The 15,928-nt window shown below is 40.9% G+C and overlaps 1 protein-coding gene across 5 annotated transcripts in view; it reads right to left on the bottom strand.

Moving 5' to 3' along the window:
* The window catches only part of FAT3 (FAT atypical cadherin 3), a 676,861-nt gene that overhangs the window by 92,008 nt on the left and 568,925 nt on the right, over positions 1–15,928 (bottom strand). For all 5 annotated transcript variants that reach the window (XM_055356052.2, XM_055356051.2, XM_055356056.2 and 2 more), the window contains 3 exons: positions 14,287–14,562; positions 11,526–11,736; positions 2,601–6,674 (listed from right to left, as the gene is read on the bottom strand). In XM_055356052.2, coding sequence (XP_055212027.2) covers positions 2,601–6,674; positions 11,526–11,736; positions 14,287–14,562 — 4,561 coding nt within the window. The remainder of the gene's footprint in view (positions 1–2,600; positions 6,675–11,525; positions 11,737–14,286; positions 14,563–15,928) is intronic.

Here is a 15,928-nt window from a genome sequence, read left to right as displayed (position 1 = left end):
AGAAAAGAAAACAGATGAAGTGGAACAGTTTTCTAAGATGCTGAAGCATGGACAGTGGTCCCAGCAATATGACTTTTCCACATCATTAAGCTACATGGGGGCAAAAGCAGCTTGGGGAACAAGATAGGAGGAGGAAGGAAGAAGATGATGACCTTGACGTAATCCGTAAGAAGGGAAAAATGTCATTTCAGACACCGAGAAAGACTGAGAAGACCACTGGCAGTAAGTCAGGAGTCAGGTTTGATGATCACTATTTCATTTATTTGGGCATTCAAGTATTTATCATATACCCTGGGCCAGGCATTGTTCTAGGCAGCAGGGCTACATCAGTGGACAAAACCAGCAAAAATATCTGCTGTCTCAGCAGAGATCACATTCTGGAGGGAAAGACTGAAAATAAACAAGTAAGGAAAGTATCCTGCATGCCAACTGCTACTTCATTGAAAACTTGGAGCCATATCTCACACTTACAATGAATCTTTAAAAAGCAGAGGGCAAATATCGGGGTCCTACTGAAGAGACTGAGTGGGAAAGGGTGGGATTCTGAGTGCCAGACTGCATTCTTGCTTATAAGGCAAGGGGCTGCTCAGTCTGAGGGCCTCAGCACTGGGAGTGGGGGCAAGCCACAGTGGAATACAATGAAACCAAATCAGCCAGACAGTGCGGAAAAGGTGAGAGCTGCCTATTCCTCTGGGGCAGTGGTTCTCAACTGGGGACAACTGTGCCCTTCCCCTCTGTGGGGATATGTGTCAATGTCTGGAGACATTTTTGCTTGTCACATTGGTGGGAGGGAAGTGATGGTGGTGGTATGTGCTACTGGCATTTAGTGGGTAGAGGCCAGGGATGCTGCCATACATCCTACAGTGCACAGGACAGCCTTCCTCAGCAAAGAATGATCTGGCCTCATATGTCAATAGCGGTGTGGCTGAGCAACCCTGCTCTAGGGAGCTTCAGGGTCCTCCCTGGGATATCACTTTCCTCCACCACTGGCCAGGATTCAATTATGCTTTAGTTGAATATTATTTCAGTGCACACAAACTTAACCTCTCTATTAAATGCTTTCAGTGCAGGCCCACAGTGTTCTTTTGTTACATAAAATGATTAATGGTCCTTTGTTAATTGGAGGTAGCACAGCCAAGTTGTGTTACATCAAGAGCAAAAGTTAAATCTAATTAAAATCAGTTGGTGGTTGGCACTGCTAATAGTAGCAGTAGCTTTAAGCTACTCTGTACTCATTACTTTGGTAAAGTCGATGGGATAGTCCCTTTAAATCATCCATTGACAATTCAGAGGCTATCTATAAATAATTAAGGCTGAGTATTTTACAGTTTCTCCAAATAGAAAAGGACCCTTCAGAATGCCTAAGAAGCTTTTTTTTTTCCTGAAAATAAATGCAAATGAATTAAAGTCATGCTTCACTCACCTCTTTCTTCTATCTTTCATGTTTTAACTGCAGAAATACATATTTTAATCAAAAAAGGAGGTCTCAGATAGATCATAAAGTGTTTCAAGGGGAAAACATCACCAAGAGAACAGTCCCATGAAGAAAAAGGAAGGGAATCATGCTGAAAAGTGTGGCAACCCCAAGCATTGACACATTTGCTCTACTGTGGATCTTATTCTGCAGTGATTAATTAACTTTCCTACTAACATACTCAAGCAGATTCTATGTCCTAAGGGCATTCTAATTAATTCATTTTTCACTCTGAATGATGTAGTTTTTCTAAACAGAAGCCACCTGACTACAACTATTGATGATTCTTTACAATCTTTTGGCACTTTGTTTATGTTCTGCCTTTGAATGTGACAACATCAAAATATTAGCTTTAACCCACCCCCCAGATAGTTTTTAGGAAGAACCTTCCCACAATGCCAACCCTCTCCTCTTTCAGTTAAAGGTCACCTGCCCCCCAGGAAACCACTCTGACATGAAATCCTTAGCCTCTCAAGGCAACAGTGACATTTTCTGTGCCTTCCTAATGACTGACTTTGTCTATCTTGGCTTTCCTCTTGAATTGCTACTTGCTATTCTGAAAGACAGAAAAGAAATCCAAAAAATTTTGGTTGTCAGAAGAAATACCCCTTGATTTGTAGTGATAATTTAGGATTTCTCAGGGAAGGATCAAACCATTCCATCTAATGTGTGTACATGTGTGCACAGGTGTTGCTATGGCCAGGGGAAGTGTGCATGTGAAGCTTACTGTGATCAAGCTATTTGTTTTGCTCAGCATTGCAAAAGGTAGAAAAAAGGAACATGCTTAAAAACAGAACCTCTCCACCAAAAAGTTGTTATTTTCATTCCTTCAACTGAGATATTTGGCTGGACTCCTTTTTAAATAGGAAGAGGTGACACAAAGACTAGTTACCAATATGGGTAACACATTTACAGCAAACCTGTGAACTCCAAACTGAGGCTGAGTTAGCAACAGCCAACAAGCAAAAAACGCAGTATACTCAGAGATCCTTTACTCAGCTCCAGAGAGGCTTCATTACACTGAACTCCTTATCCCATCTTCCTTCTCTCTTACTCTTCCCCACGCCATCTTCCATCTTTCTTTATAAAGCAGTGCACATAATGAAAACTGGGGGTATTTACTCACCTGTAATATGGTAGCTCACTTGGCGATTAACGTCGGATGTGTCTCTGTCCCAGGTGCTGAGGACGGCTACCACCTCGCCCGGTGGGTCGCTCTCCTTCACATTCCCTCGGTACACTTCCTGCGCGAAGACTGGTGCATTGTCATTTATATCTGTCACTCTGACAGAGACCAAGGCCGTGGAGGAAAGAGAGAATGCCTCTCCAAGGTCAGAGGCCACCACAGAGAAGGTGAATGTGGGGTCTGTCTCGTGATCTAGGTCCTTCAAGGTACTGATCCAGCCCGTGTTGCTGTCAATATTGAATGCTTCCATTACCTTTTCGGGCTGGGAATCCGAGTGGAGGGAGTAAGTGACTTGTCCATTGGCTCCCCAGTCCATATCAATAGCTCTCACTTGTGTGAGTTTGGTGCCAACAGGCATCCCTTCCATTATAATGGTGTCATAGCTTGAAGTTTCAAAGACTGGCTTGTTGTCATTCAAATCCAATACCTTGATATCTACATCCACAGTAAACACAATGTCTACTTTGTCCAGGGGTATAGTGGCTGCTACTTTAAAGTGGAAAGCTGGGCTGGTTTCATGGTCAAGGCGTTTGTCAAGCTTGATAGTGCCTGTTTCCTGTTCTATGACGAATACGCCCCCTTTGTTATTTTCTGGCCTTTCCCCATTAACTGTGCTGAACCGGACATTCTGACTGGGCAAAATCCTCAGGGTGTCCACTGTACTCCCAATGGCTGTATCTTCTGCAATGGTAAAGGAATACTGAGACTGGGTGAATGATGGCAAGAACGTTTCAGGGGGCAAGACGTGGATATAGACAGGAATGAGGGAGTGCTTTACTGGGATGCCCCCATCTACTGCTTTGACAAAGAACGAAAGCACTGTATTTTTCAGCTGGTTAAAATTACCCTTTGTGACCATCCAGCCATTGTCAGGATCGATTTCCAGGAGGTCGGCCACTGAAACAGAGGCCTCGCTATAGAGGGAATAAGTAATCCTTGAATTTGCTCCATCATCGGGATCTATGGCTTGAACTTGAGTGACCAAGTGGCCCCTTCCAACATCTGCCCTGACACTGGCTCTATATTCCACTGTCATGAACTGGGGAGCATTGTCATTTTCATCCACAACAATCACTCTCACAGTGCAGAAAGTTGTTCTCCCTCCACCATCAAGGGCCCTCACAAAAATACTAACATCCCCTTCCAGAGGGTTTTCTCGGTCTAGCCTTTCTGTGGTGATGACCTGCCCATTGCTGTCTATGAGGAATCGATCCTTGGCAAAGTCATTGATGATGGCATAGCTGATCTGCCCATAAGTCCCTGGATCACCATCTGTGGCTCGAACATGAATTACCTTTGTTCCTGCAGCCACGTTCTCTCTCACCTCAGCTACGTATGTGCTTTGTGAAAAGGCAGGGCTGTACAAGTTAGCCCCAAGTACCCTAATATGCACCTGTGCAGTGCTGGTGAACAACCCGTCAGAGACAGACACATTGAGACTGTACAGAGGCTCCATCCGCTGCTTCCGATGGTTGGACAATGTGATAACTCCACTCTTGCTGTCCATCAGAAAGCTCGTCCGGTCATTCCCAGATAAAATGCTATATTCCAACCGGTCAAAATCAGAGCTGTCTGCATCAGAGGCTTGTACACAGGTTACAAAATGGCCCCGGGGGGCTAATTCACTCACATATGACTCATAAATGAGCTGATTAAAAACTGGAGGGTTGTCATTTACATCAGAGATGTAGATATGAACGAGAACCTCACTGCTCAGTGATGGGAAGCCACTATCTATTGATCTGACTTTCAAAGTGCAGTGTTGTACTAACTCATGGTCCAGCATTCGTGCTGTCAGAATTAAGCCACTTGAGCTATCTATGTGAAAATAATCTGTGCTATTGTAGGTATCCTGGACAATCTGATAATGTACCATTTTATTGTTTTCTGAGTCTGCATCAATAGAGACAACTTGTAAAACAGGTGTCCCAATAAGAGATGCTTCTGATAGTGTTGTATTGTATGTGGGCTGATCGAAAATAGGGGGGTTGTCATTTACATCATTAACTAGCAAGTCAACAGTGACTTCAGCCCTAGCACCAGTAAGGGCGTCGCTGGCTCTTATTGTCAGCTTGTAAGCAGATGTAACTTCATAATCCAAAGGGCTAACAACTTTCAGGACCCCAGTGTCAAAGTCAATGTTAAACTGTTTAAAAGGGTCCCCATCGATAATGATATATATGATGCCTTGGCCTTCTGGACTGGTGGCATTGATGCTTAGGATGGGTGTGTTCATTCTGATGTCTTCATTGACAGATGCTGTATAAAAGGGCTTATCAAACACAGGCATTGCTTTGTTGACAATAGTGATGGGAAGCTCCACAGATGTAGACAAAGAGGGTTTTCCGCCATCCTTGGCTAGGATGGTGACTCCATACTCAATGTTGGACAAGTCAGAGTTGAATGCTTCCTTTAAAATAACATTCCCTGAATTAGGGTTAATTTCAAAGTGGCCATAGTCATCCTGCAGGACATAGGTCACTTCTCCATTTGGACCTTTATCTTTGTCAATGGCTGTCACCTGATAAATCAGAGTCCCGGGTTCTGCATCCACTTGAACAGCAGCATAGTATGGGAGGCCCACAAAGACTGGAGAATTGTCATTTATGTCTTCAATGTTAACCCTGACCACCACTCTGGCCACACGCAGATGGTCCAGCTCACGGCTGGCTTCTACCACCAGCTCATATAACTCTTGTTCTTCACGGTCAAAGGGGACTCCAGTCGTCTGAATGACCCCTGAGGTAGATTTTATCTTGAACTTATTTCCTGGGTTTAAGATGCTGTATTTTAAGGGCTCATTAAGGCGGTTTCCAACTGCATTGACAATAGCAACTTTGGTTATGTTAGTGTTGTTTTCTGAGATTGAGGTGGAATAGAAGCTTTGTGTAAAGTGGAGGCCGCTGTCCATGGCTTCTTTAACCATGATGGTGACCATGGAGGTACTGTAGAACTTTCCATCAGACACCTTAACTATCAGCATATAGTGATCCTTGGAGAGGCTGTTGTTTTTTATGGTAAGTACTCCACTGTTTGAGTCAATTAAAAAATGATCCAAGCTGCCTTCTATTAGGCTGTATGTCAGTTCAGGGGGTACCTCAGAGTCAGGATCTGTGGCACCAACTTTCAGAACCTCCACTCCAACATAGGTAGGTAGAAGTAAGATAGTCTCAAACACAGCCTGAGTAAAAACAGGTGGGTTATCATTCACATCTGTCACCTCAATGTTGACTTCAACGGGACTCTCTGCAGTCAGTTGGGGGCTACCACTGTCTCTCACATGCACATGAAAATGGAAATGGGCGATGGTTTCATGGTCCAGGTTGGCAATTGTTCTGATTGCACCTGTACTGGAGTCCACCGTGAAAAACTTTTTTGCTGTCGACTCTACAATCTGATACACAAGCAGAGCATTCCGGTTGCTGTCAGCATCTGTGGCTCGAATCACCAGTGGGCTGTTATCCAAGCTCCTGACAATGCTATTAATTGGAGCAGCCTCACTTAGGCTGCCTGAGTATTGAGAAAAGAGAAAAACTGGGGCATTATCATTTTCATCAACAATCTGAATATTGACTGTAGCATTGGAAGCCATTCCTGCCATATTGGTGGCCTGAATGATGAGCTGATAAGAGGATGTGCGCTCATAATCCAGGGCCTTCCGAGTGGTGATGACTCCAGAATATGGATTTATGGTAAATATCCCATTAATGTCTCCATCTTTGACTTCATAAATGAGGGTAGATTGACTGATGGCAGAGATTAGAATGACTGATGTTCCAATGTCAACATTTTCATTTACTTCTGCTTGGTAGTCTTTGTGAATGAACTTGGGGTGAGAATTGTCAGACATGGTGACAGAAATGCGCACAATTGCAGTGGCAGACATTGGCGGGGATCCCTGATCTGTGACTTTGATGGATAGGACAAACTGACCCATCGTCGTCATGTCTGGTTCTTTGCAAATGGTGATGATGCCTAGGACCGGTTCGATCTTAAATGTGTTCCCAGTGTTCCCTAAAATACAGAAATCAATGGTGAAATGAGTTACATGTGGGTCACTGAAATCTTTTTGATTAACTCTTTATCTATAGGTACCTTACTGCAATGTGGCAAGTAGAAAGCAATTATAGTACTCATCTGTGTCATTCTGAAATAAAATGAGAGGCCTCTCTTTCAGGGGTACTGAAAATCAACCAAAATGAGTTTCCCAGTATTATAGTAAATTTCAGATCAGTAACTTCTAGATCCAGGTTAAAAACACAATGACAATGACACAGTCTTGTGTGCATTCAAGTTGGGAAATAAGAGAGCCTGAAGGAGAGATCTTTCTGCTAAGAATGTATAGGACTTCCTTATTTCCAGCCTTATGAGAAGACAGATAGATTGGGAAGCCCACATATGAATGCCACTGGTTTAGGTAGCAGTGTCATATTTTCTGTTCTAGGTTTAAAGAAAGAGGGTTGTGGGAATAGTTTCAGAGCATTATAAAGTAGTTAGTTGTTTTCAGATTACCCCAAAAGCAAACTTCGCTACATGGAATTGGTATTATTTCACCCTATCAAAAATGACTTTATCCAAAACACTACTTTCATGAAGCGGTTTGTTCAGTCAGGCGTGGAGAATTCTTGGCAAGTCATTATCTGCCTTGTAAGTGTGATGAATTTTCCTGACTTCTCTGCTATTCTCCACTCATGCTCTACCCCTCTCTCATGCTTCTGAACACACACATGCAGACACCTAGATATAAAAGTAAACATAAAAAGTTATAGGGCAGTTGCTCAATCTGTAACCATTCTATTCACCAAGCATTTGAGGTGTTTCTAGTGTACCAAGAAACTGTTGGGAATCTGAACCAGCACTGCAACCAAGAACCTGAGACATAATCCTTGTGAAACTGAAACCTGGGCACCCCACTTTGATAGAGCTGGCAGGGGAAGGGCTCTGGCCATGACACTGTAGCAGTTTACAGCACTGCTTCAGAAACATGTTGTGGTTTGAAATCTGGGATTGTTGAGAATGAGAGAAATAACAGAGGAATAAAAAATGGGGAAGACACAATGTGGAGTATGTAAAGAAGGTAGGTGGTGACAGAGCTGAAAGGCAGTGGGTAGTGTGAAGTTGCATCCTTCATCAAGTTGCTTTTTGCTTCTCTTATCAGGCTTTCTCACACTTCTCAAAGAACACATATACTTCTGTGTTGAGATCCTTTCCAATCAAAAGTTAAAGATCTTGGTTATTCAACTCTATCTGGACTTTTCTTTCTGAGTACTGTAGTATGATAGGTATATAATTTAAATGATAAAATCATTAAAATAGGGACCAGGATTTTCAGGGCAGTTATGAGATGTGTCTACATACTTCTTCCTACATGCTAATTATATAAAGTTTTCCATGTCTGAACACAAAATGGTCATGTTCATGTAACATCTATTTCAAGAAGACACTTGCTTATTTTAAAAGACAAAATATATCTAACAAAGAGGTCATTTTGATTCCAGCCCCCCAAATGTGAATATTAAACAATGTTGTCTTTGATGTCGGCATGACTTATTACTTTGCCACCTAAACATGGCCATTTTGTGATGACAACAATAAAAAGTTCAATGATCTTATGAGTAAACTTTCAAGCTTGCAATGAATAGTGTCATAGAATTGAGTGTGAATCCAACAGGTGATTCACAGAACTTTGTAAGGGGAAATCACTTCACCTAAGCAATGGTCACCTTCCGGTGATGGCACCAACATGCAACCCTGACTGATGAATGCTACTGGAGCCAGGGATCTCGGTGTTCACTGATTATGGTGCCCGACTGCAGAGTTTCTAGGTAAATCATCCCTCACTCCACACCCGGCAGATTTCTTCATGCCCAGAAAGATATATTATGGTGGGGATGGCAGGGAGCCAGCTTTTGACCTCAAATATAATTTTTTGTTTTTTTTTGAGATGGAGTCTCACTCTGTCATCCAGGCTGCAGTGCAGTGGTGCAATCTTGGCTCACTGCAACCTCTGTCTCCTGGGTTCAAGTGATTCTCCTGCCTCAGCCTCCAGAGTAGCTGGGACTGCAGGCAGGCACCACTACACCTGGCTAATTTTCATGTTTGTAGAGACGGGGTTTTGCCACGTTGGTCAGGCTGGTCTCAGACTTCTGACCTCAAGTGATCCACCTGCCTTGGCCTCCAAAAATGCTGGGATTACAGGCATGAGCCACTGTGCCTGGCCTCAAGTAGAAATTCATAATCCTGCTATCCCATGGCTGCTGATCTGCTTGTGACACCCTTCCAGAATGGTGTGCTGATACATCAGGTCCAAAGTGGGCCCTTCTCCTCTTTCCCTCTTTGACACACTAACCCATTCTTTTGGAATCCACTTCCTGCTTATTCTTTCCTGCTACACTTGAATCCTGAAAAATTGGCCTATGTTTGTTTTTTGGAATCTATGGCCTCTTGTAGATTTTTGGCAATTGAATAAAAGCTGTGCTTTTCTTATCATTCCTTATCTAGTACACAACACAGCATCTGCTACAAAGAAGTTGCTTAATATTTGTTGAATGATTGAGAGGAGAGGTAAATCTAAAAAAAAATCTTAAACTCTCTATTCATATGCATCTTGGGATCCATATGCCCTCACCCGAACTCAACTCAGTCCCAGTCTCTCTTGTACAATCCTGCCTCAGACTCACCATTGACACCAAACACAAAACTCAAACTAGATATAAGACCTGAAGCTCTGCACTCAAATTCTGCCTCAGTCCTTCAGGCCAAAATAAAAAGCTTCCGTAGTTACTTTAGAGGACAGGCAGGAGACAGGAAATTTATAGCCCACTAATAAACAGAGTGAAATCTTGCTTATCTGATGTGTGTGAGAAAAGTTAAATAAAACATAATACTTTACACAGCCATTTGTCATTTGCTTCAAAGTGCTGAAGCATCTGGGATCTGCCTGTCTCCCACCCTCAACTGGGAAGAAACTTGCTCCGCTAGGACCGGTGCGGACCAGTGTGGGTTTGTCTGTCTGTCTGTGAAGAGCCCCGCTGGCCATTTGAGATTTATTGTGAACATTGTAATCCTCACTAGTTTCTTACATACAATTAAAGGTTATTTTTTTGCGATATCAATTGTTCCCATGGTTTTCTAGAAGTTTGGGTTTTCTTTATGAAAGATGTTTTAAGGAAATAACTGTTCTGTCTTGTTTTAGTCAGTTAAAGAAACGACTGGGCACCATGCTGTAGTCTGTAGAGGTCAAAAGATAAGCAGAGCAGTCTTTTCGGTTGGATGGTAAGTTAAATTACTCCTTAAGAAACTCCAAACTGGTTGAAACATTATCTGGCTATCTAAAAGGAGTATAAGTAGCAGGCTTAATGACAAATATAAAAAGCAGGTAGAGACACACAGCAAATGTTTAGAACATGGTAAGAAAAGTAGAAATAAAACCCTATATCTAAATAATTACAGTGACATGAAACAATGTATATGCATGAATGAATACAGGGAAAAGAAAAAAACACAACACTGGAAAAAACCATAGAAAGAATAAAAAGAGTTGTTGGGTTAGGTGACATTTTCTGGGATGTGATTTAAATATTCATTTTTTGGAAAAGTTTCCTTATATTATTTGTGGAACCCAAAGAACAAAGATTATATAATTAAGTAATAAAAATGTCCTGTGATAAATAAAAGATGTAAAATAGCATTTCTAAAAAAATACTGGTCAGGCTTTAGATTGAAAGGAAATTCCATGGAAACCTAGAAAAAAAATAGGTAAATTCTCTCCGGAAACTTTGCTATTATGAACTCATGTCTTTTCTTTTTCTTTTTTTAAGTAGAGCTTAGCACAGACCCATGTAAAATGTGGGTGCCTAATACAAGAAATAGTTCTAAGTTATCATTCAATGCAAGAACTTTTTTTTTTTAGAAGGTTGTTGGCTTTTCTTTTTCTAAAATTTCTAGTCCCAAACTGTCATTCTAGCATTCATATTTTAATTCAACTCCTCTCAAAAATGCTCTACATTTAAATGAAAGGAGAGAAGTCTTTCCATCCCTGGCATGAAAGGATATTGCATTTGGCATTATTCACGACAGACATAAGTTGCAGAACATTTTGAAAATAAGTGGCTTGAATATTCAAAAAAGATGGAATGGGGAGGAGGACATAGAGCAGATAAAGGATATTTGTCATTTTTAGGTTATTTCTTGCTTAGCCATTCATCTCTCAGTCATAAAAGCTTTCTAGCTATCAGTCTTCAAACCATCAGTAAACTATGATCTTACCTTATAGATGTTAAAATTAATTTTAAAACATCTCAAATTTAACAAAACAAGAGCCTGTATTTATTTGTCAGGTTCAGCAAGCAGTTCAGACTCCATATCTACCATCTACTCTGCTACTCAGGTTGCCTCCAATGATGTGAATTTGTGCTAACTGTGAGGGTGAAGGAATTTCTGAAGCCCACAGACCACCTATTCACAAGTAAACAAAGACTTGTTAAGATTCAATTCACAGAACACCCTGGCAGGCCTCAGATGATCAGCAGCTTTTGTTATTTTAGTCTGAGGCCCTGGCTTGTTGGCCCACAGGTAAAAGCCACTAAATTTATTACGTATTTATTTTCTCTTCTCTATCCCAGAAAAATCCAAGATCAAATACAACAAAGGAAATTTTCCTTGCTATTAATGATGGAAAACCTATTACTGAAATATCAAGAACGTTATCCACCATCATCTCCCAAATAGGACAGTGGCTTGGCCAAAAAAGTTCATTTAGAGATGTTCCACTGTTAATGATCTGAATTTTACATGGTGATAAATACTACTGAGGGTCGAATGCATTGCATTATGCTGAAATCTGTGCAGTGCAACAGCTCTCACCTGCTTCTATGGTATATATGAGTTCTGCATTTTCTCCTTTGTCTTTGTCCAGAGCCGTCACTTGCAGAACAGCTGATCCCAGAGCAGCAGATTCAAACACAGACGCTTCATACAGTGGGTTGGTAAAATAAGGACTGTGATCATTAGCATCCTCCACATTCACAACGACTCGGGCCAAGTTTCTTCGATAAGGAAACTCCTGATCTCTGACCTTTAGGCAAAATACAAGAAGTGGTGGGACTCAAATTTTAAATTGCAAAGAACTCACATGGCTATGTTTGGGGTGAAAACAAAATGAAATAATGCACGCGAAGTGCTTGACCCAGTTCCAGGCTTCTAGTAGGTGCTCAATAGATGGTAGTATCATGAAGTGAGGAAACATTGTGAGCAAATTGTGAGCAGTGGTTACAACACCTTTACTGCTCAGCCTAATGTCTGGCCTGTGGTCTGTGCTCAGTCTGTGTGTGTAGAACTGATGCCTTGATATCACAAACACAGCACTGTGCTCTGGCTCTCCCCATATAGTGGCCTCCCCCTTATTTGTGTACACAGCTGATAACGGAATAGTGGATAGAGGCTCCTCTGCAGGGGCAATTAAAGACTGGAATTAATGAACACAATGTAGGCATTTCCACTCATCCATTCAACTAACATTTATTGTCACCTATCTGTTCAAGTCCCTGGCTTTGCACTGGTGGTTCAGCAGTGAATTGGATACAGTTCCTGCCCTCAAGAAGCTTAGAGTCAAGTGGGAATACAAACAATAGATATGTATAATGCTCAGGGCTAAGTATTCTCATGGGATGCACTAAAGATGCTCGCAGAATAGTGAGAAGAAACTAACCTAGCATTTAGCTTCCTGAAAAAGGTAACAAGAACAAGTAGGAGTGGTAAAATGGTGGTGGTAGTAGTGTGTGGCATTTTCAGGCAAAAAAGCCAATATATACAAAAGCCTAGAGCTGAGAGAACCCTGACCATCGGGAATATGAATCAAATCTTAATTTCTTACTTAGAGAAATGTTAAATAAAATGTCACACTTTACACAACCATTTGTCATTTTCTTCAAAGTGCTGAAGCACCTCCTTTCTGATTTCACCAAAAAACCTTGCTTGGCAGTTTTAAAGTTTCCTTTAGTTTGCATATGGCAGAAGCTTGAAAATAATCATTTCTTTAACCACAAGGTTTTGCTATCATTTGATGTAGCACTAATCAAATATGTGCGCTTGGCTTTTTCAGTTTTAAACTCCATACCTGCAGAGAGATGTGAAGAAATTAGAAAATATACCGAGAAGAGCCATCAAAGAGAAAGGGGTTTTCAGAAATAGTACCTAGGAGGAATAAGCAAAATGACTAAAAGGCTTAGCTAGGAAAAAGGCAGTGTAAAGCACTTGTTTGCTGTAAATATTCAATCATGTAAGTGATAAATGGTAGAGGGTGACCAAACGGATTTCTGAGTTTGTTAAAGAAAGAATGAACAGAAATGACTTAAAGAATCATGAGAATGGAGTTAGTCACTAGCACAAGGTTTCTGCCCTTGGAGAAAACACATGCAGAATTAGCCCAGTGAATATGCTGAATTTCCCTGTCTGCAGACTGGTCTGCCATACCCAGGGACAAAGCTGAACTCTTTATTTGGGGATTGTTGAAATCTAGGTCAGTTCCAATTTAGTGTAAGCTCCTAGGGTGCAGGAACTTTGTCTTTTTTGTATCTTCAGTGCCTAGAAGAAAGTTTGGTGCACAGTAAGTGGTTGAGAAATATATGTTAAATGAATGAATGAAGGGCCATAGTGATGACTGGAAGACCTCTATAAGTAACCCCATCCGTTTCCTGGAGTCTTAGCTGGAAACCATAGCTAAGTGCATGACACTCAAGCTTCCTCTTGTTGGGGAAGGTTTCTAGTCTTATGAAAGAAAAGTAGCACTTAGTGGAACATTACTTTCAGCTGCTTAGGAATTTGTACTGTCTTAGTGTAGTATTTTAAAGCCAATCAGTGCAGAAGATTAAGTCTGTCCTTCTACCTGGTCTTAAAGGAACACAGTGGGGGCTCTGACAGGAAGTGGCTGTGCAATGCCGCAGGGATTCTTGGGTGGTTGAAGAGATAGACTTCAGGCCATAAATTAATCAACGATGTTTCTTATTCATCTCTACTTCCCAATTATGTGAACTAGCTAAACACTACTTTAAAAGTAAAGCAATATCTCCTACATAATTTGGAGGCCCCATGAACACAAACTCAGATTTGTACTCTCTGTAGGCTTGAGCATGTACTGAGATCTCTTTTGTGTGCCAGTATTTACTACTAGGTCCAGTGCCAGTACAATAAGTAATAAATTGGTTTTGTAAATCCTTCCAAGGACTGAGCATTGCATAGGCTGAGTAAATGACTACCCTTGTGATTAACTTCTTAAGGAATGTCTTTTCAATTTTTCTATGAAATCTTCTGGGTGCAAACCAACCCCAGAGCCTGGGAACACGACCTGTTCCTTCCCTCTCAAGTCAGTCTGTTTGGAAAATTTACTGAGCAGCCACTGCTGCAGAACTTATCTAATATTTTCGTTTGGCAAAAATATAGAGTTGCTATCTAACAACAGTAATTCTTCATTGAAATAAAAAGGCAAAAATGAATGCAATCTCTCTGTGAAAAGACTAAATTTACAACTACTTATAAAATTTAGGGGCCCTATACTTCTGAAGGCTAATGTGTGTGGCCTGAACAGTCAGTGGTTCTGTAGGAGTGCTAATTAGGATTTTGGTCCTACCATTATGTTGAGAATGTGCTTGTCCTGGGCCTCATGGTCCAGCCTCTCGGCAGTATAGAGCACGCCAGTGCTAGGGTCAATCCGGAATTTTCTCATGCTGATGGAGTCGATGCTGCTATGAACAGTGTAGCTCAGCTTGTGCTTCTCATCTCTATCTGTGGCTTCAATCTGCAGGATCTCCGTGTCTGGAAGCACATCCTCGGAAATTGTCACATCGTAATTCGGCTGAGAGAATTCTGGGCCATTATCATTATTATCCAGCACTTTGATAAATACCTATAGTTAAAAGAAGAAAAGAATGATGACTAATGCCAATTTGCTCACTGCTAATAAAAGTATGCCCTCCCTCTTTTTTTCCCCCCTTCCCCGTCCTTGGATCCTAGCTTCTAGTAGCTCTTGCAACACAGAGGAAACTCGCTAATAAAAACATTCTGTAATTAGAGGTTGACAATAAACCAGTAGTTTATATTAGCAGGAACATAAACTATGAGCTGATCAATATTCTCACTATTAATTGAACAGCTGAGACAGCCACTTGAAGGTGATAATTCTGTGGAATTCTTTGATGCACAATGTATATGATCACAAGATGACCTTAGTTTGTTAAGTTGCCATTATCTTAAGTTCTTATTATATGTTTCTCTTGGTGGACTTCTGTGGAGGCAGTGACAGAATGGGAAAAGGAGCACAGAAGAGGCAAAGGAGCCAATGAGGTGGACTCAGAGCAGTCACAGCTTCTCAGTGGCAATGTCCATGCCCTGTGGTTGTCCTGATAGGAGGGGTCCAGCAAAGAACGTGGCGCTAATGATAGCTAAGGTACGAAGTTTCCCAATAAGTTTTCTAATTGTTTTCTTTCATAAAGCATTTTGTTACGTAAATTTTCAGACAAATATAAAATAGTGTAATGAACACTCAAGTATGTATCACTCAGCTTTAATAATAATCAATTGCTAATCTGGTTTCATCATACTCCCACTCATCCCTGCCTATTCCCACATGTTATTTTAAAGCAAATCCCACCCATCATGTAATTTCAGTATGCATCTTTAAAAGACAGGACTCTTAGAATAAACACAAACACACACAATACCATTGCTGCACCTAAACAGAGAAAAGAGTAGTTCCTTAATATCATCAAACAGCCCATTTGGTGTTCATACTTCTCTAATTGTTTTTTAAGTATGTTTTGTTTGTTTATCACATATACACACACACATATATATATATATTCATAATTTCTTTTAATCAAGATATGCAAATAAGGTCCAAACATTGCATTTGGTTGATACATCCATAAATGGGTTAATTATATTTTAATTTATAGGTTCTCCTTCAAACTCTTCTCTTACTATTTCCCTGCAATGTTTATGGTGTTATTGTTGTTATTGAAGAAACTGAGCCATTTTCTCTTTAGTTTCCACAGTCTGAATTTTGCTCATAGCATCGCTGTGGTTTTGTTTTACATGTCCCTCTGTACCCTGTATTTCTTATAAATTGTTTGATTTAAAAGGCTTGCTAAGGTTCAATTTCCTTTTTTCTGTTTCTTTTTTTTTGACAAAAATCCTTCATGAGTGATTTAGTGTACTTCCATCTGGAGATACATAATATCTGGTTCTCTCTCTTGTTCTGTGATATTAGCAGA

The sequence above is a fragment of the Gorilla gorilla genome, chromosome 9 (assembly GCF_029281585.2).
Source record: "Gorilla gorilla gorilla isolate KB3781 chromosome 9, NHGRI_mGorGor1-v2.1_pri, whole genome shotgun sequence".
In the NCBI taxonomy this organism is placed as follows: domain Eukaryota; kingdom Metazoa; phylum Chordata; class Mammalia; order Primates; family Hominidae; genus Gorilla; species Gorilla gorilla.
This window is presented reverse-complemented; position numbering and strand designations above follow the sequence as displayed.